Below are 20,172 nucleotides of genomic sequence, written 5' to 3'. Positions count from 1 at the left end.
GAGTGGAGTTAGTCAGTTCTTAGAACAGCACTTTTTTTCCTTTCTCTGACATGTGCAATGTATCAGATTAAAATATTGTTTTTTTTTTAGTACTTTTATCAATAAAAAATCTTGAACAATGGGCATTTTCAACATGATAGTGGAACTAAATTAAAAGTCAAAGTAACTCCAGTATAATTTCATGTTGTGGATTACAGACCACATGACCACTTCCTATTAGTTCTGGAAGACGAATCATATATTCACAGAATAGACTGGAGTCATTGTGGAGAAACCACAAGTTTCTCTGTAACTTATTAAGTCAATGTTATATTAGTTCAGCCTAAAATTATGTGGCATCCTGACAGATACCGTGACCTTGCCCTCCCAGAGGCAAGCTGCCGACATGCTTAAAAGTATTTCATATCATGAAAGCAAGACTTGGACTTAAATTCACCAACTGCTGCCATAATTTTTCCTGTCTACTTAGAGACTGATGAAATACTTTTCAGGAAAAACATGGAATCAAGTTAGGTCAAATAGCATGTGTCTTTGCTCTATTTGTGTTTATTTTTCAGAAATGTACAGTGTTTTGAAGACCCATTCAGTTTTGTGTTTGGGTCACATGCTAGTGGGATAAAATTTTGTGTATCAACTCAAAGCTTGAATATGCATGAATTCTGGCAGCCTGCAGATCATTTCACATTAACACACCGAGATGCACAGAAAATCAATTTACTTGAGTTGAACTAAAACAATAGCTTAAAAAGACAGATACCTTAGTAGACCTCAATAAAAGTATCAGATATTAGTCAGTCCTTCTGTAATTATATAAAATATGGATGCTGCAGGTGACTGTTTATGAGTCATACAGATCACGTATTCTGACTGTTTGGGCATGCAGTTTGGAATTGACTTTTTGATCAAAGGTGATAAACAGCCTCAATATAAAGGAATATTTCAGACTGTGACTATACATATGCATCATGGATTTCGGTCTTTCTCTTTGAATATTCTCTTTTTTACTGTGCAGCAGACATCTCATGTTTCTGTTTACTTGATCTTGTGCTAGGAAAATAATAGTACTGTACACCATTGGGTGTTCCTTTTATTATTGGAATTATTACCAAAAATAGATGTAAATTTGTTTTGAATCCAAGGAAATCATCTCTCTTAATGAAGTTCAATTGAGTTTTGGAAATTGTTTTGTTTTGCATGAGGGACCTTCTATTTTCGTCATAACAAACACCACTTGTTTCAGATGTGAGGAAAATTAGTTACTCAACCAAATGTTTTGGAATGTTTTCATGGAACCGGAACTAGGAGTATTACAAAAGTTGAATGAGTTTAACTACAAGCAAAGCAGTTTCCTACTTCGTGTATTGTGGTAAAGATAAAGTTGCCTCAATGTTTTGGTTTCATGATTTCATGTATTTTCCTCAGCGACTCATGTATGTACCTCTTGAATGAATACAATACTCTTTTTGAGCATAAAAGGTGGCATAACCTCTGGGGATGTTGGCTTGAGAAGTAGATTGCATACTACTTGAATCTAAAAATTAGCCCTTTTTACTGGTCATCTGAAAAGTACCTTTTCTTTTTTCTGTTTTCTTCCAAATAACTGTAAAGTTACTTCTAATCTTCAATAAGTTTAGACTGACATTACTTGATTACCTTACATTACTTAAGTTGAATCCATATATATTAGAGTAGTCATAATGAAAATCCTGTTTGAAAAAAGTTATGTCCTCATGCACTGTTCAGCATTTAATTTTTGTACTCGTTTTCATATTTTCTATTTATACTTTTTATCTTGCCTCTGGTGTTCCCTCACGAATAGTAGTGTTTCCCGCATTTCCCCAGTTTCTGTTTTTAATTATAGCCTCATTGTTTTGGTCCTTGTGTGGGTGGAACAGGATGGATAAGTTCCCTGGGTTGTTAAATAAAGCCTTTTTTTGAAATGAGTATGAGCCCTGCAGCAAGATGCTAAAGATGCAGCATTATTTGGGTATATCTATCATAAATCTTGAGTACCTCACATTCTTGGCACTCAGCATGGCATTTACGTTTCAGACATCAAAACTCCCAATTTGATGGTGTAATTATTATAAAGTTTTCAAAGACCACCAGTAGGCATGAATCAAAGCCATCGTATTTTATCCTAATGTAGTTATAAGCTTATGGAGATAATATAACTATACTGTATCCTTTTGACCATTTGTGGTCTAGACTCTACAATTTTCACCTTTGTGTTATTGTGCAGCCCAAATTCCAAGCTTGACCTAATAAAAATAATCTTTGAAAATCTTTAAGAAATGTAAAAAGATGATTTAACTAATTTTGGATTTGTGAGCAAAATGATACAGGTAGGCGCAATATATAGGATTTTGCTGAAGGGAAATATTTTCAAATAATATGATAAACTTTAATTGTTACTGATTGTGTCCAACTTGAATGTTTCCTCTAGTGATACTGACAAGCTGTGGAATGATTAAACAATGGGGATGCAGTTCAGGATACTTTTCCTCTTTGTACTTCACAGCAACTGGAAAAACAATGTAAGGTTGAGACAAGGATCAAAGTAGAGAGCAATAAGAAAGTTTGAGGTCAAGGTGTTTGACCATCAGGCGGCAACTGATGTCTTTTAGTTTACAGGGGAACTGGTTGATGAGTTCGGAACTCCTTCCAATTTAGTATGCACGAAACAAGCACCTGTGAATATGGGCCACTTCAGTAATTTACAGATTTCTTTAAATCTTGATACTATAAATTGTAAAAAATTTGTGTGAGACAAACAATCATTTGGTAAGAGACCAAGTTAACAGGTTTCATGCGCAAAAGTAGATTACTGTTTGTAGGACTGAGATATTGTTTGCCTGAGTTTTTTGTTCATTTTTTTAATCTATATACTCATCCATTGACTCATCCACTTTAACTTTAACTTTAACTTTAACTTTAACTTTAACTTTAACTTTAACTTTAACTTTAACTTTAACTTTAACTTTAACTTTAACTTTAACTTTAACTTTAGCTTTAGCTTTAACTTTAACTTTAACTTTAACTTTAACTTTAACTTTAACTTTAACTTTAAAAGACTGTAGTTCATTGTATGGTTGTATGGTTGTATGGTTTCATGTCTAGAACAACAAGGACAACAGATTCTGTGTTTGCTGTGGTAATGTCAATAAAGAAACAAAGAGAGGGTCAGAGGGAGGTTCATTGTGATGGACAGTTTGACAGCTGAATTTAGACAGGGATCACCATGGAATATAATGAGTGAGTTGTAGTGAGAGCAGGGAGCTGGAGGTGGAATATGTCAAGAGGTAGAGGTATGCCCTGGAATTAAGGTTAGCTGCATCAAGACTCAGACATACACATTGTGTAGAGACAATGGCATTGCAGAAAAGATGGGAAACAGAATAGATGTTGAGCTTCTTTTTAAGAGTGAGGAGGATTAATGATCATGAATGACTGTCGAAGGTAAAGCACAGGTAAGATTTCTTTGGAGATAAAGTCAGATTTGGACATGGACTGACTAATTTCATGCTTTTGTCTCTTCCAGATTGGATCATTCTGGCTCAATTTGAGCTGCACCAACAAACTACCTCTACACAAACGGATGGCCCAACACAGGAGAGTCACCACTTCCGGACAGGACTTTGCGGTCCACCTACACTTGAAAGGGCCCTTCCTTTGAAGACAGCAATGTCCGTATTCTGGAGGACATTGCCAGAGATGAGTCAAAGTAGCCATCTTTATCAAAACAGATAAAAATGTCTCTGGACAGAAGAGGGGGCCTTGGGCAACACTTTTCTTCAACATCTAACAGCGTAATGGGATCAATACCAAGACGGATAAGCACACACTTACCTGACCCATCTGCACCCTCTAAACAACCCGGAAAGATAAACCACCAGAACCAGTCTTTGATAACTTACAAATGAGCTTCGGTCCATGTGATCCAAAAGGTTTCACTCCTTTGTTTTACTTTCTGAGAAGTTTGGTTTCACCTTTTCACATTCTACAGTAATCCAGGTAATCTTCAAAAGTTGATCTTTTTGCACCATGACACTACATTAGCATAATAACCCCCTTCAATCTAGTTTCTTCAATCTAGTTTCTGTGATCAACTCTCCCATTTGCATAACAAGCCATCATGACTTAGACCCACCCACATCCCTGGCAGTTATATTTGGAAACTCCCCACGGGCCATTAGAGCTGATGAAACCTCTCGGAAGAGGGGTGAACCATCTTCAAGTGAAGATTTCAAGTCCAGTTGCCACAACAAGAAGATTTGGGCAAGAATTCACCATGATCTGGATGACCGAGAACCTCCACAGACACATGAGGGATAATAATCTCCAATACTGGTTTCTCTGTACTAGCTCCCTGTATTTGGGGGAGAATTCATCGTCCTCTCACCTATTAAGCTCAAAATGGCAAAGCACCATAACATATCAAAGAACTCTTAGAACTCTTCCACTCATTCTGCTCATTCTGCTGTTATTATCAGTTGTAAGAAACCATTTTTGCCCACCCCTCACAAACTTCATACTCACCTCTGTCTCTAACACACTCTTGTTTTCAATTTCCCTTTCTATCTCCTTCTACCTCCCTCTCTCTCTTCCTACCCCAACCGGTCTAAGGTTTCTGCTTGGTAAAATGCAGTGATTCAACACCACTGTTGCCAAGTGGTATCTCATGGGTGAATGTTGAATTCTGTTTCATTTTCCAGACCTGCAATACATGTAAAGCGTCATGAGACAGCAGAGATGTGATTCGACTTGACTTGACTTAACATGTACAGACAAGGCATAGAGTATTTTGGTAGAAGGATGCTGAGGTTGGAGGTACAAGTCAGGATGCTCTGAGGAAGACCGACCAGGAGATTTGTTGATGGAGTAAGAGTACATGGAGTTAGGTGGTGTGAAAGAAGAGAATGCAGAGGATAGGATTAGGTGGAAGTGGATGATTCACTGTGGTGACCTTGAAAGTCACCACAGAAAAGAAAGAAAAGGAAGATTTCAATCTAAAAGGGTTACTCACTTTGTCTTGTTGTAGCATTATCCTTTACTCTATTCGATTTAATCTGGATCTTGCTTAGAAAAATGCTATGTTTTGCATGATTATCATTCTTGCTTACTTGTGTTCATTATCTGTCTTTCTGACTCTGTTTATTGATATTATTTACTGTGTGATCTTGTGTGTAGATTTGGCATTCATATCTGCGAATTTCAGGGTTGCAATGTAACACTCCAATATTAGAGGGATTTTGACAAGCTTCATAATCACTTTGCCAAGTGATCTTGCCCCTCAGTATTGGACAGTATATTTAACCATCTTGAGGGAACTAGTCTTATAAATATAACATATGGTTATCATAGTGATTGATGTGGTAATGTTCAAGCGGCTCATGGTGATTTGTTTAGCAGTGTTTAGCAGTTAATCCTATTACACACACAAACTGAAATTGTAAAAAAAGGAAAAGGGGGGATGCATATGTGTTTTCTTCTTTTTCTGATAACCTAAAGACACTTAATGATGACTTGTGAAGTCTTTTTGCACGGTTTACCAGTAGAAGGAGCATGTGTAAGTTTTTCCATTTGGTTTACAAAATGCAGAATGCCCTTATTACCAATGTTGGTAATAACAAGGTACTCATTAACGCTTGATGGAAAGTTGTTTTAACCTCCCAGTATTTTTTTATCACCCTGGTGGTTTTGTCAAAGTAAGCCAATAAAAATTTAAATTCCGGGATAATTTAATAACAAGAGTACACAAGGTGGAAGATTAGTCTTTAATAGCTATCATGCTATTTCGAAAAAGCATCCTATTAAAAGTTTGAAGAAAGGTTTTAAGTGTATTATTTGTGTATATAAACCTTCTCTCCTGGTTGTCCCGGCACTCCAGGTAATCCAGGGATGCCCCTCTCACCCTGAATAAACAGACAAATTTTGAAGACATGTTTGTCGTTATCATTTTGAATTTAAAAAATGTCTGCACCAAAATTGTGTCTTTTGACCTTCATACCAAAACACCAGGCCTTCCTTGCTCCCCTTTGTATCCATCTGGCCCACGGGGACCCTGACATATGGAAACAGTTTTTTTTTTTATTTAATGCTCTGAATTCATGACTGAATTTAAACATAAAGTACATGAAATGTAAATCACCAGACCTCAACTCCTGGGGGACCAGGCAACCCTGGACTTCCTCTAACACCAGGCACTCCCTGAAATTAATTGAAAAAAATTCAGACATGGTTAGAAATGATTGTCTCTTTCAAGGAGAGTGGTCTGTGGTGCACTTTTTTGTCAGACTTATATAACACAATCATGTTTTTTTTATTTATTTACCAATATGTGGAAATGAATTTTTATAAGGAAACAATACTTGACTATGTGTTTTAACATCTGTGTATTAACATCCGGGATTAATCATAGCAAATCAGATTGACCAGAAATCAATTCCAGTAAAAGAAAGACTAAATAAAATGGATATGCTATTAGCATGTTGTATTGTATATTGAACTATGTAGTACTCACAGGCTTACCGTCAGCACCAGTAGGTCCAATTCGACCAGGCTCACCATGACGCCCTTGCTCTCCCTAAAAAAGGAAGAATAGTTTAATGAATTAAATGTTTTTCTTCATCAGTCTTGTGTCTTTCACATCTATCTACACATTTCTAAATTTAATTTTTCATCTTGCATAATGTTTTGTTAACCATTCGACCACTGTCTTCCAAGTACAAACCTCATTAGACTTCTTCTTGCTCATTATGCATTATAAGAACCATCTGCAAGGGAAGTCCCAACACTTTGGTACGATTAGTAAATGTAGTAAAAGCATAGCATTGACCTCATAAACGCAAACATGCTTGAAAACCTGATGGTTTATAAAGACAGACGTCAAGGTCTAACTCCAAATATCAGTACTTTTCCATTCTAAGTGCTTCTTACCTTGGGCAATAATCTGGTTTGGTTTACACAACAATGGTTTAACTCAAACAATAAAGTACAGTTTGCCTTAACAGGACTAACCACAATAAACTCAGCAGAAATGGTAAAATCTGTATCTTGTTTTCAAACAGGATGCCAAAGTCAGCTGGCAACAGCATGCTTTCAGATTGTTGAATAAAGAAAATTGCATATATTCCCTTCATAACACAAGAACATTAATGCCATAATTTTGCAATTCCTAATTAGTTTCAAGTTCTCAGACCCTATTCTTGAGTAAATGCAATAGTCTTTACGCATATATTTCAAGTCAAGAACTAAACGGAGAGAGTTTAGGCTTGAGTTTGTCACAAATTTGTGATTTTTTTCATGTACAGAACAAGTTTAATTTTACTTCAAAAATATAATGCCATGGCTATATTCTTGAGGCAACAAGTTGAAATCTTATTGAGTGCGGTAAATCAGTCATTCATTATGGTGCAATTTTCCTTGAATACTCTTTTTTTACATTTTGGGCTTAGAGAAAGATCAGGGCTACCATGTCATACAAATAAAGCCTGAGCATTGTCAATTGCATTGTAAAGACCAAATTCACGCTTTTTGTTGAGCTGATTAAGTTCATCACGTTTATGATTTCATTTTGAGTCAAGTCTACATCATGTGACCAAATCACAAATTAAGATTAGAGAGTCCAACCTCACCATAAAACTCACAATCAAAATATCACCAACTCACATGCACTCAAGGGACTTTTTTTCTCCCAACTATTCAAGTTCTTGAGGTACAGATAACTGATGAATAATCAATGAATCGAACACCTGCAGGTGCACAGTGGGCGTGAGCTCACAGTTACAGAATGCTCTATGCTCCCTCTGTATTGGCTGTGTAAGAATGATTGCTTTGCTGATAAGACTGGACTGAGTGGTCATAGAATCGACAACATCTCAAGGAAATGGTTTGTCATTATTTTACTGTTTTTTCAGAAACTTTTTTGTCGATCATATTGTTTACAGTAAACAAAGGACACAATAAGGATGAATTTAATTGGCGTAATCAACCTTCATGCCTGGAAATCCTGGCAGCCCTGGAGGACAAATGCAAGGCTCTTGAGTTGGCTCAGTATAATCTGGACTGCTGGAGCACTGCATCAACAAACAAAATGTATTAAAAAGGCAAAATATAAAGTACACGGTAGAAAAATATGCATCCTGTAAATTTGTACTTTTTAAAGTTAAAATATGAGTGTTGTCTTTCTTTTTGACATGTATTTGCATGATATTTTGCCAGTAATCCTTAATTAGAGAGGGTACAGGATAAAAGATCTTGAGGTTATTATTACAAACAAAGCAAAATGTAAGACAGACAGGACGCTTAGGAGAATGTTACAACATTTGTAACATTTGGCTTCTCATTTTGTCTCTTAATATGTATATTTTAAAAATGTTGAATTTGAAAAAGTAATTTGGCAAGTGCTTTGCAGCGAAGGAGATTTCCAAGTTAACATAATAGTAGACTACATGTAGAGCCAAATCCAGCAAACAATAAAAAAAAATTCTGATGGTAAAGTGTTAGAGGCTTAGCCAGTGGCCCTCCTCCAGCAAATGATTTAATCCAGACAGATATAAATTAATTTCTGCTGAAGTTTCATTTTCACATCATTATACAACAACCAATTGCACTGAAACTGTACAGGGAAAGACATCTCAAGCCATATGGTATAAGGTGAGGAGTTAACTGGTGATTGTATTATGTGGTGTGTTTTTGAATTAAAACAGATGTATTTTGAGGAGGTGGGAAGTAGGTGAGAAAGGTTTTTTCTTTGGGACTGAAAAAGAAACAAAACCCAGAACCATGAGAACTATTGTACTTACAACTCCTGGAATTTCACATGCAGTCTCTCGGTTATTCTGCTCGGGGTCACAGTAGATGCGAAGCTTCTGAATTTCAAACTAAATAATCAGGAAAAACAAATTGTTATAAAATTCATAGCTTTCGGAAATTCAAAATTTCAAGTTAGAGAGAGAAAAAAAAAACATTAAAAAACAGATACACAAGGTATTATGGTTTAATATGCAGTTTTATGGAATTGGTTTGTCACTGTTTGCTCGTAATCAATAGGACCTGCTACAACTGCCAAACTGAAAGAAAAGTGTGCTGGTTGGGCATGTAGGAGTCACATTTTCACTTACTTTGGAAGTGCCATGAAACAATGCAACACAATGCTTCCCTTCAAAATTTTTATTTAATACATTTTGATCCTGGTGGTTAAATGGCTCCAGAATGTCCCATACTATTTGAGTTAAGCCACCATTTGAGCAGCAAAATGGTCATGACATATGATTTACCTGATAACAGACCCTTGTACTGAACTCAAGAAGAAACATAATAAGGCCATCTGTTCTGGGTCTGCGGGAACATGCTAATGTAATGTAATTGTGTTGTATCCCACTCTGGTCCACTTTTAGGTGTCCAATTACAACAATCAGTTTCCACTTACAGCAGTTTCCAAAGATGATACGTAAATAAGTATAGTGGCATAAAGTGACTTTATCCTTGGAACACACAATCATTCACTGAAGGACTTTAGAACATATATATCATTACCCAGAAATTGCGCTTTCTGCATTTACATAGATCCTTTTGACTTTGTTAAACCTCTGCCTTAGACTTTGTAAATCCCTATTACATTGTTATCTTACATTTATTTCCTTCCAGCAACCACATACTTATGTCCAAAATTGCACCAATGTCCAAAAAGCAAAATTGCTTACATATGTGTTTCAAGTGTTTAAAGAAGGTCCAGTCCAATTTTTTCATGTTGAAAATAGAATAACATGAGATTAAAAAAAACTTTTCATTTTATATATTGATTATTGAAGAATGGAATTATTGTGCAATTTAATTTTACTCCAGTGAATATATATATATATATATGTACGTATGTATGTGTGTGTGTGTATATACTGTACACAAACACATATATATATATATATATATATACATAGAGAGAGAGAGAGAGAGAGAGAGAGAGAGAGAGAGAGAGAGAGAGAGAGAGAGGATGAATTATCAATATTATTATGAAATGTAAAATATTATGCAGATTTTCCTTTTACTTATTATCAGCCACTAGTTAAGCAAGACCTTCCATAGATAAACTTTTAATGCTCTCAGAGACATATAGTATATCACATCTGAATTTTTTTGGCTACATTTTAAAGATACTGTTCCCTGATCTTATGCTTAATTTGTCTTTATGTGTAACTTCACTGGCCAATGTAATTAACCAAAGGTAACAAACATTCAGTTTAACTATCTAATACATTCAGACAACTTACTGGTGTTGTTGTCTCTTTTCTCACATATTTTCCAACTTGCGTTTTTCCATTGATGAAAATGCCAACTGGAGGCTCCAGGGATAAGGATTCAACTTCCAAGTCATCAACATAAAGAGTGACATCCTCTTCTGTGACCAGCAGCCGAAGTTGGTGCCATTTCTCATCAAACAGCTTTTTTCATTTATTCATTTAATTCATTGGGATAAAAGGGAGAAAAAAATGGAGCAGTGCTTATTGTGTGTTGCTGAAGACAATTTGTCAGTGGTAATTTCCTTTGGGGGATAAGTTCTATGACTGATTGACCACATTTATCAGAAGGTACTTTTAATACTCCTACAAAGGGAATGCTAATTCAGAAAAATCAAGTTTAAACAGTGTTAATAGCACGTCCATTAAAAGGTCCCATGCTGCTTAGCAGTCAATTTTTAAGATGAGGATTTCAACAAGAGAACCAGTAAAACAAATTATGCCAATTGAAGTAAGTGTTCTTATGTACCTTTGCTGTCTTCTGTGAAAATGTCACAGTTTGAATTCCACTTCTGGATTCACTGGTTGTTGTGAACATGACGGTGCCATCACGTCCATTTAGAGTCACAGCCATCTGAGGTCTCCCATCACGTGTCTGTATTCTCCACAGATCCCACTCCTCCTTTATCAACGACCCCTTGTACCTCAGTGTGGCAACAAAAACATAGGATGGAGGTAGGCCATCTGGAAAGAGCGTCCTGCAATAATAAAAAGTAATCAGCTTTGGCACTCTGTTGATGTTGAAGAAAACCTAAAACAATATGATTACCTTGTAGCCTCACTCAAGTCAACTCGAGATGTCACTTCATAGGCCTTTGTACCGCGATATGTACCTTGTGTCTTCTTTCCTTTTTTAGCCAAATTTAAGTGTAAGAGGATATCAAAGCCCTTTTCATCTCGAGAATCAATAGAAATTCTTGCAGGACAAACAGTTTCTGTATTCGAAAAAAAAAAAGAAAAAAAAATCTCATGTCAAGATATATTGAAAGTCCTGAAAGTCAGGGGAATACTTGATCAGGGATTCCATACCTTCACACAACTTCTGTCGTATGACTTGTATGATCCTAGAAATGGCTCTGTAGTCCTCAACAGAGAAGACGTATGTTGAAAAAGGCTTATTTGCAATGTCTCTTAACTCTGACACTTCTGTTTCTGACCCAACACCTATTGCAAACATAATCACTCCCTTCTTCCTTGCAGCCTCTGCTGCTTTCAGTACCTCATCTTGAGATTTACCATCTGTGAGCACAACAGCAATTCTGGATATACCACTTTGGCCACGGTCAGAGAGGCCAAACAGTTTGTCTGTCGCAAACTGAATGGCAGTCCCCGTCCTTGTGTTTCCCCCCATGTACTCTATGGACTCCATAGCTTTAATTAGGTTTTCATTATCAGAGAACTTCCCCAGGGGTATCTCTAAAACAGGATCATCACTGTACTGAACAACTCCAACCTGAGTAAACTTCTGTCCAATATTGAAGCTCGTAGTTATGTTGACAAGCCATCGCTTTACTATTTCAAAATTAACATCCTCAACACTCCAGGAGCCATCCAGAATGAAGACCAGATCACAGGGTGCAGTCCTGCAACCTAAAGAAAGAGAAAATAAACATTAAAGTGTCCAAAAATGCATCTTGAGATTACATGTCATTTAATCGAAATGAATAGAAAAACAGTCAATTTGAATGACAGCTTAAAGGAAGGATGGCATAACAAAGTAGGAAAAAATCCAGACAGAAGCATTCTTACTTCTTATGTCTTCATCTTGAGCTGCATTAAACATATGGAGAAGCATGAAGGACAGGCATCTCAAGACAAATTGCACGGATGTCGATTTGTGGCCCATTCTGCAGAAATATAAATTTCTGAATGCGCACCTATGGGGAAGGAGAACATGCTTTTGTATTGCAGTGGATCATAAAAGGGAAAGTGCCACCATTTTTAATTCCATTTTTAAACCAATTCAATTTATTGTTGCCTTGACAGAATGAAATACATTTATCCATATTGAGATGATTTGAATAAAAACAAATGATACATTCATACTTTGGACTCCAACCTGCCCCCAAAACTATCCTATTGTAGGTAAGGTTTTATACACAGAATGGGATGGACCAATTGTATTATGGGAACAGCATTGGCAATGGTATATTTACATAAGTAATCAAACGCCACTTGAGTCAGTGCACAATTAATTAAAATGCATAAAATCATAAATAATTTTTATAAAAACTCCATGCTGTGATACAATCTTGCAATTTTTTCTGAATTTACTTTGCATTTACTAGTTCAATTCGCATCAGCTCTGAGCCCTGTCTTGTGCACAGTGGTGATGGATAGGCTGACAGATGAGGCTAGAAAGGAATCTCCATGGACCACGATGTTTGCAGCTGACATTGTGATCTGTAGTGAGAGCAGGGAACAGGTGGAGGAAAATCTTGAGAGTAGGAAGTATCCTCTGGAATGGAAAGGAATGAAGGTTAGAGCAACAGAAAGCGGGGAAAAGAGGTGAAGAAATGGGTTCAAGCAAGTTGGCACGATTGGGAAAAGCGATGACGTGACAAAAGAGTATCAGCCAACATGAAAGAAAAGGTGTACAAGACAGTTGTGAGACCAACCATGTTGTATGATTTGGAGACAGTAGCATTGAAGAGAAGACAAGAAGAAGACTGAGAGATGAAGACATTTAGGTTTTCCTTGTGAGTGTGGATGAGGATGGATAGGGTCAGGAGTGACTCAATTAGAGGAACAGCACGTTAGATGTTTTGGAGATACGATCAGAAAAGCCAGACTGAGATGGTTTGGTCATGTACAGAGGAGGGATAGTAAATATATATTGGTAGACGGATGATGGGGTTGGAACTGGACAGGAGGTCAACGGAAGGACAAAAGAGATTTATGGATGTAGTGAAAGAGGACATGAAGTTAGTTGGTGTGAGAGAAGAGGATACAGAGAAAAAGATTAGATGGAGAAGGTTGATTTGCGGTGGCGACCCCTGAAGGGAAAAGCCAAAAGTAAAAGAAGAAGGATTTTGTATTTACTTGTAATTTTTTGCTTGCATGTATCTTATCTCATGATAAGATACATGTTGACTTTGCAAGACTGTAAATTAATGGACTTGCCAAATACCACAGAACACCGCCAAAAATTCAATTCATTGTCAAGACTGTATGAAATACAGTTAAAGTACAATCCTGAGCCATTATATCAAAAATACAGAGTAGTTCTGGTGGTGTACAAAATGTTCCATTTGTATTCATTATCCTAGTGTGATGGTTGCAGTTGATGCCAGTTACAGTATGAACATAACACGTAGGCTGCTGTTCATCAGTGCCGAGGGAACAAGTAGGGGTTCAGTGTCTTGCTCAACAGCACTTCAACACACTAGGATGAGCCTAACCAGGAATGCTCTGTTCCAAAGACAATTGCTCTACCCCCTGTGCTATGCTGCCCCCAATGTTGGGCTCTTACTGCCTATCAAACATACTGTGTCTAATTAATTAGTGAACCAGGAAACACCCACAGTATCAGGCTATTATCCTCAAGCGTGAGACGCCACACAGTTGCTTGTTCTGCCTGACACAGCTGCATCAGGAACAATTTTTGGGAGAATCGACCATTAAAGTACATCTGCCTCAAACAGGTATAAACTTCTTTCGGGCTGAGTGTTGAAAGTGAACATGGATTCACCCAATGTGTGTGAGTACTACTCTTTTTCCATCACCTTTGTAGCAACTAGGCAATCACAAGCATAGAAATGTGGTGTCATAATTTACAAAATTCTACTTCAAAAACATTTGAAACTGAGAGCAATATTAAGTGAGGCCCCAAATCAAGTGGAACATTTTCTGCTGCGGAAATTGACAGCCACAGCTATTTTCTGGAATGCAAAAACACAAATACACAGCTGACATAAACTGCAGGCGACAGCCGTCCTAGGCACAGATACCATCAGAGGTTAATTTGTGATGGCTGCACTGTGTTGGGTGTTCTTGATGTTTATGCCAAGATTCCTCTCTCTGTTGTTTCACAGTGTTTGTGGACATTAAAGAGCCCCCCCGTCTGGCTCTCATTTCTAGTTCTGGCAAGGTATCAGTCAGTTATAGACTTTATGAAAATCGAATGCATTCCAATTAACTTCCTTTGATAACATAATGATCTTTGGAAGTTGTTTATACACTCGTATCTGACCATAGATAATTGTAGGCACAGCCACATGACCTTAAACACCAGCTTTACTGAATAAGGAGTATACCCTGGCCACAAGTACACAGATTTGTGTTGCAAACTAATGCCTGATTCACTGCTGGTGAGTGAAAATGAAACTAAAAATGAAAGGTAATGTTGGCTATTCACATTGCCAACAGTGAATAATTGTAATATGCCAAGGATATTTGCAAAACTCATATTTTTCGACTTCTTATAGTCCTTTGTAGCTTTTGTTATTCAGTGTTGCAGCTAGCAGTTTTATATCTTGGAGTGTGCATATCCATCACTTGGTTTACACTCAGATGGGTGCAAACCTTGACAAATGGCTCTACTTCTCAATGTTCCAACCAAATGTGTCTCTTTAAATCCAGAACCATCGCACCCTGCTGGCACTTGGAAAGAAGGCATGATGAAGGGACTTTCCATATTATACCCAAGCATTTCCCTTCCAAGTCTCAACTACCATATCTCAAAGTGTGGTTGACTTCACTAAGTAAACAAGTCACTAAACCTCTGACCACAGACACCCTTAAACTAGTGCTCATGGTTTCCTGTAGGATTATCAGCCATTTCCTCAAATCTCTCTCTCTTTGCAGATCTTTGCCCGCCTTTGGCCCAGCTGCAATACTCCCACCAAGAAAACATTTATTTAAATCCTTTGGTTTGGTTTGGGAAGACGTTCACTTCCACATACATGTGACTGACTGAATTTGGTTTGCGTCCATGCTCTTTCTGCTTCTCTAATGAACTGGTGTGAAAGCGTTGTGTGATAGCATCTCCCTGCCAGGTGCTGATTGTGTTCAGCTTGCACTTGGATTGGATTGCACTTGGTATTAACCAGCTCCATGCTCTGTGCTATGTAGCTGTGGCACGCAATGTGGCACAGAGCTTATTCTGATTATTCTCAATAGATTTACTTGGACCGAACTCCTTCTCTTCTGTAGACTGTCAGTGTCATCTTGAATAGTTTCTCAGATCTATATGGAAAAGTAATTATTCATGGTCAGTAGCTCCGGAATAACAATTCCATGCATCACAACACTTTAAGCTAAACTGCTAAACTCCAAAGAACAACAACTTATAAAAATAGAACTAAGTGGCCCAATCTAAAATGGGGAGAACAAGTATTTGATTCACTGCTGATTTTTCAGCTTTTCTCACTTGCAAAGCATGTAGAGGTCTACAATGACGGCATCCAAAAAAAAAATCCAACAGAACATTACCTGATTTTTAAGCAATTAAGTTGCTTTTAGTGCATGACATAAGTTTTTGAGACATCAGGAAAACAGAACTTAATATTTGGTACAGAAATCTTTGTTGACAATTACAAAGATCAGACATTTTCTGTTGTTTTTGACCAGGCTTGCACACACTGCAGCAGGGATTTTGGCCCACTACTCCATACAGATCTTCTCCAGATCCATCAGGTTTTGGGGCAGTCGCTGGCCAATATGGACTTTCAGCTCCCTCCAAAGATTTTCTATTGGGTTCAGTTCTGGAGACTGGATAGGCCATTCCAGGACCTTGAGACACTTCATACAGAGCCACTCCTTTGTTGCCTTGGCTGTGTGTTTCAAGCCATCTTCAAGGCTCTTGGAAACATGGTGTGGTCATCTTGTCCCGTTTGCAGAAAAGCATCCCCAAAGAATGATGTTACTATCTCCATGCCTCACAGTTTGGGATGGTGTTCTTGGGGTCGTACTCATCCTTCTTCTTCCTCCAGACACAGCGAGAGGAGTTTAGACCAAAAAGCGTCAATTTTTGTCACATCAGACCACATAACCTTCTTCCATTCCTCCTCTGGATAATCCAAATGATCACTGGCAAACTTCAGAGGGGCCTGGACATGTGCTGGCTCAAGCAGCGGGACCTTGCATGCATTGCAGGATTTTAATCCATGACAACAGAATGTGTTACTAATGGATTTTCTTTGAGACTGTGGTCCCAGATCTCTTCAGGTCATTGACCAGGTCTAGCCATGTAGTTCTGGGCTGATCCCTCACCCTCCTCACTGATGCCCTGTGAGATGAGATCTTGCATGGAGCCCCAGACCGACGGAGATTGACTTTCATCTTGAACTTCTTCCATTTTCTAATAATGGTGCCAACAGTTATTGCCTTCTCAACAAGCTGTTTGCGTATTGTCCTGTAGCCCATTGTAACCTTGTGCAGGTCTTGAATTTTATCCCTGATGTCCTTACACAACTCTCTCGTCTTGGCCATGGTGGAGAGGTTGGATTTTGTTTGATTAAGAGTTTGGACAGGTGTCTTTTATACAGGTAAGGAGTTCGAACTGGTGCAGTTAATAGAGGTAGTGAGTAGAGAAACGGAGGGCTAATAGGTTTGTGAGAGCCACAATTCTTACTCTTGGTGGGTAATCAAATACTTATGTCATGCAATAAAATGCAAATTTATTACTTAAAAATTATACAATTATAGATTTTTGTTGTAGATTCTGTCACTCACAGTTTAAGAGTACCTATGATAAAGATTACAGACCTCTACCTGCTTTGCAACTGGGAAAAGCTGAAAGCTGTGTATCAATGTTCTCCCCACTGTAATCTTGCTCTCAAATCCATTGCAGATTATTGATATTGCTGATATTTGTTGACAGTCTTTTCTTTTCTTTTCTTTTCTTTTCTTTTCTTTTCTTTTCTTTTCTTTTCTTTTCTTTTCTTAAATCATCAGGAATTATACAGCTGGTCATCAGGGTCAATACACACTCACTAATTAAGTAGAACACATTTTCTTTTCTCCACTCGTGGGGTGAAAATGGACTTGTTAGCTTCTTGGGTAAGTCTTAGAAGTGTGTAATAAGAGAAATGTGACTCTATTTCCAAAATCTACATATGAATTGACTTCTCTGTGTTAAACTTATTGTTCAATGATAACTATAAACTGCAAACAGCAGAAGGAGACTCCACTCATTTGCTACATTAGTCATCCTTTTTGCTCACAGCAGTTATTCATAGCAGATGGATTTTTACACTGGAACAGTCACTATTAGTAAATAGCAAAAGTTATGATGGTTGTCTCCAGTTTTAAAATTGGAATCCAAACTATATAATTTCATCTACCCAGATCTCAATGTGCTTATATGATATTATCCCTTCAGAAAAGAACATTTTTAAGATTTTTACTGTCAAAAAGGTTATGTTCAATTAAAAAATGCTGTTGAAAAAATTCACAACATTGGAATAAGTATTACAATGAAGCATGCTGCAGGCAATGTGAAGAAATACCCATAAAATAAGTGAAAATGGCAAATCCTCAAACATAGTGTGCTTGCTGATCTTCAGCTACTGTGTTGCATGCAAGTGGACAGCAGGCATTTGATCATGTCCTTTCTATGGAGCCTCTATTAAAATGTTTACAGCAGTTCCCAACACATGGAGGAAAGAAACTGCTGACATTGATAAAGAGGAGCATTCAATAATTCGACCGAAGTCATCAAATACAAAGTAAGAAGTATGAATTGATCCTATACCTTTTTAATACATCTTTCAGACTGTGACACATGAAGACTGGTGCAACAGTAGCCAGGATGTAACCCTTGGCCTCTCAAATGCCTTTAGTCCTCTGCAGCCAAAGAGGGGTCACATGATTTCATTTTTCCACCATGTTAACTGCGTTAAAGAAGCAAAGTTGAACGGTGTCACAGTTGTGCAAGCCATTTTCTTCAGAATTTTCCCCACTAGAGAGCTGGAGGAGGCTGCTGGAAAACCCCCTCACTTGCAGGATCTAGCCAGGAGGACTTTCTCCTCTACTGACTTTCCCCAAACTGAGTATTTCTACACCTCTGCTTATGCCACATGGATTTCATTTACACCATCAGACAGTGAAATTCCGGCGGTTCACAGTGACCCAATACATGTAGTCATGATGAATAGAGTCAACCTTCATCCAGGAATAAAAGGCAACATTACACGTGCTGTCCTATAATGCCAAGAGTACAAATGCATAATGTAGCATGGCTAACAGGTGCACAGTTCTCATTTATCATGTATGATGTTATAGGAGCATAAGCAGCATAATGTACAATAAAAGAAGTGATACTGGTCTAATGCGAGCCAGCAAAGTATTAAATAAGATACATTATTCAAATGTTTGAAAAAGGTTTTCATTGTCTTTATGCAATGTGGTATTAATTTCATAACTGAAAGCTCAAGTGCTATACATATCGCAAATGTAAAGATATTTATGCACTACAAAGTTAAACATCAGGATGGTTGGATGTGTGATTTTTTTCTGATTTTTTTTTCAGATTTTTATCTGTTTGACGTCTCCTTATGTTTTTTGCAGTACTGTCGAAGAACTCAAAAATATTATTGACCTCAGGAGTAATACAAAAACGTGTTAGTGCCTGTAATTTGTGCAAGCGTATTGCATGCTTCAACCCTCTTGCTGTGTTGACATTAATTTTATCTTACTTCAAATTTGGCAAAAGGAAGTTATTAAGTGTGAACAGCAGCCAAGATCATGGGTTTATTGGTGCCAGATTCTTGAAGCAAAGAGAGAAAGCTCAGCTGCATCAGTTGTTCTCTCACAGTCTGTTTATGGATCGAAGCAGTTAAGTAATGTCTGCCCGGTTTTTGTCTTTCAGCTCTCTTCAGAAATATTATTGCACATTAGATATGATAAATAATGTAATGTTCCCTTCTGTCAAATGTGCAATACATGTAACATTGAAGTGTATTGGACATAAGCTTGTAAAAAACGTTTATGAGAAGTGAAATGTTCAAGACATTTCTCGGGATGATTCCGTTCATTCTTTACATGACAGTTGCATACACTGGGGGCTAATAATGAACCTTAATGCCTTCAATATGCAACTGCTGTTCTAAATATGAAAAAATATTCAAGACAGAGTTGACATAGTGTTTGACTGCTGCAGAAGTAAACAGATTACACCAATCTGAAAAAACATTTTTGCACGTTTTTCACGTCATTGATTGAAAAGACCCTCCAAAACAAAGCATCGTGAAAATTAAGTTGCAATAATAGACAGATATTTCTTCATGCATAAAACTCAATCAAACACAGGTGTGTTGTGTACTGTCAGTGACATTCAACAGACTGCCTTACAAAAATAACACAAAGTAAGCATACCGTTACCAGTTAATGTCCAGGCACTTGTGCAAAACTCCGTTAATCCTCTCATTGAGAGCCAGTAATATAACTGTTCTCAGCCTTGGGGTTACACAAACTGAATTTGAGTAGAGGTGCACATGTTTCTCTCGTGAATGAAAGACTGCCCTCTTAGTCAGCTCCCTCTATCTCTTCTGTTTCTGCCCTTCTTCTTCCTCTCCACCCCCCAGTCTGGACTTTTACTGGCCGTCAGCCATACTCAATTACCGTGGGTGGAAAGAGAAGCAGATAAGGAGAGCATGAAATTGTGTAACAGGCAGCCCATCTCTGAAAGTCCAACAGGAAAATAATAGTAATGAGCTCTTTCTTCCAACTGCAGAGGGTTTGGATCATGTGTGAGTTGCCACAGGCAAAACCAAAGAACATGGAGATTTTCTGGATGCTGATCAAGTCTCGGGGCAGACCACAAATTTAGCACAATGAATCACATATTGTGGATTTCAAAACTGTTTCCCTACTAGTGTACCTTTCGAAATGCATTATGCCACCTCACTCGAACACATGTTCTGCAATTGAG

The 20,172-nt window shown here is 37.6% G+C and overlaps 1 protein-coding gene across 1 annotated transcript in view; it reads right to left on the bottom strand.

The window, feature by feature from the left end:
- Nucleotides 1–19,742, bottom strand: part of col21a1 (collagen, type XXI, alpha 1) — a 32,137-nt gene extending 12,395 nt beyond the window's left edge. Inside the window, exons 1-12 of the mRNA XM_086168518.1 lie at nucleotides 19,617–19,742; nucleotides 12,048–12,175; nucleotides 11,328–11,888; nucleotides 11,068–11,233; nucleotides 10,768–10,996; nucleotides 10,272–10,442; nucleotides 8,808–8,885; nucleotides 7,995–8,078; nucleotides 6,524–6,586; nucleotides 6,157–6,210; nucleotides 6,011–6,064; nucleotides 5,862–5,915 (exon numbers count right to left, since the gene is read on the bottom strand). Of these exons, the coding sequence (XP_086024644.1) occupies nucleotides 5,862–5,915; nucleotides 6,011–6,064; nucleotides 6,157–6,210; nucleotides 6,524–6,586; nucleotides 7,995–8,078; nucleotides 8,808–8,885; nucleotides 10,272–10,442; nucleotides 10,768–10,996; nucleotides 11,068–11,233; nucleotides 11,328–11,888; nucleotides 12,048–12,144 (1,611 nt within the window). The 5' untranslated portion in view covers nucleotides 12,145–12,175; nucleotides 19,617–19,742. The remainder of the gene's footprint in view (nucleotides 1–5,861; nucleotides 5,916–6,010; nucleotides 6,065–6,156; nucleotides 6,211–6,523; nucleotides 6,587–7,994; nucleotides 8,079–8,807; nucleotides 8,886–10,271; nucleotides 10,443–10,767; nucleotides 10,997–11,067; nucleotides 11,234–11,327; nucleotides 11,889–12,047; nucleotides 12,176–19,616) is intronic.
- Between the last annotated feature and the right edge of the window lie 430 nt (nucleotides 19,743–20,172).

This window comes from Fistularia commersonii, chromosome 2 (assembly GCF_037954325.1).
Source record: "Fistularia commersonii isolate RoL2024-O1a breed Wild chromosome 2, RoL_Fcom_v1.0, whole genome shotgun sequence".
Lineage (NCBI taxonomy): Eukaryota > Metazoa > Chordata > Actinopteri > Syngnathiformes > Fistulariidae > Fistularia > Fistularia commersonii.
Note: the sequence above shows the minus strand (reverse complement) of the source record. Positions and strands in the feature narration are given on the sequence as shown.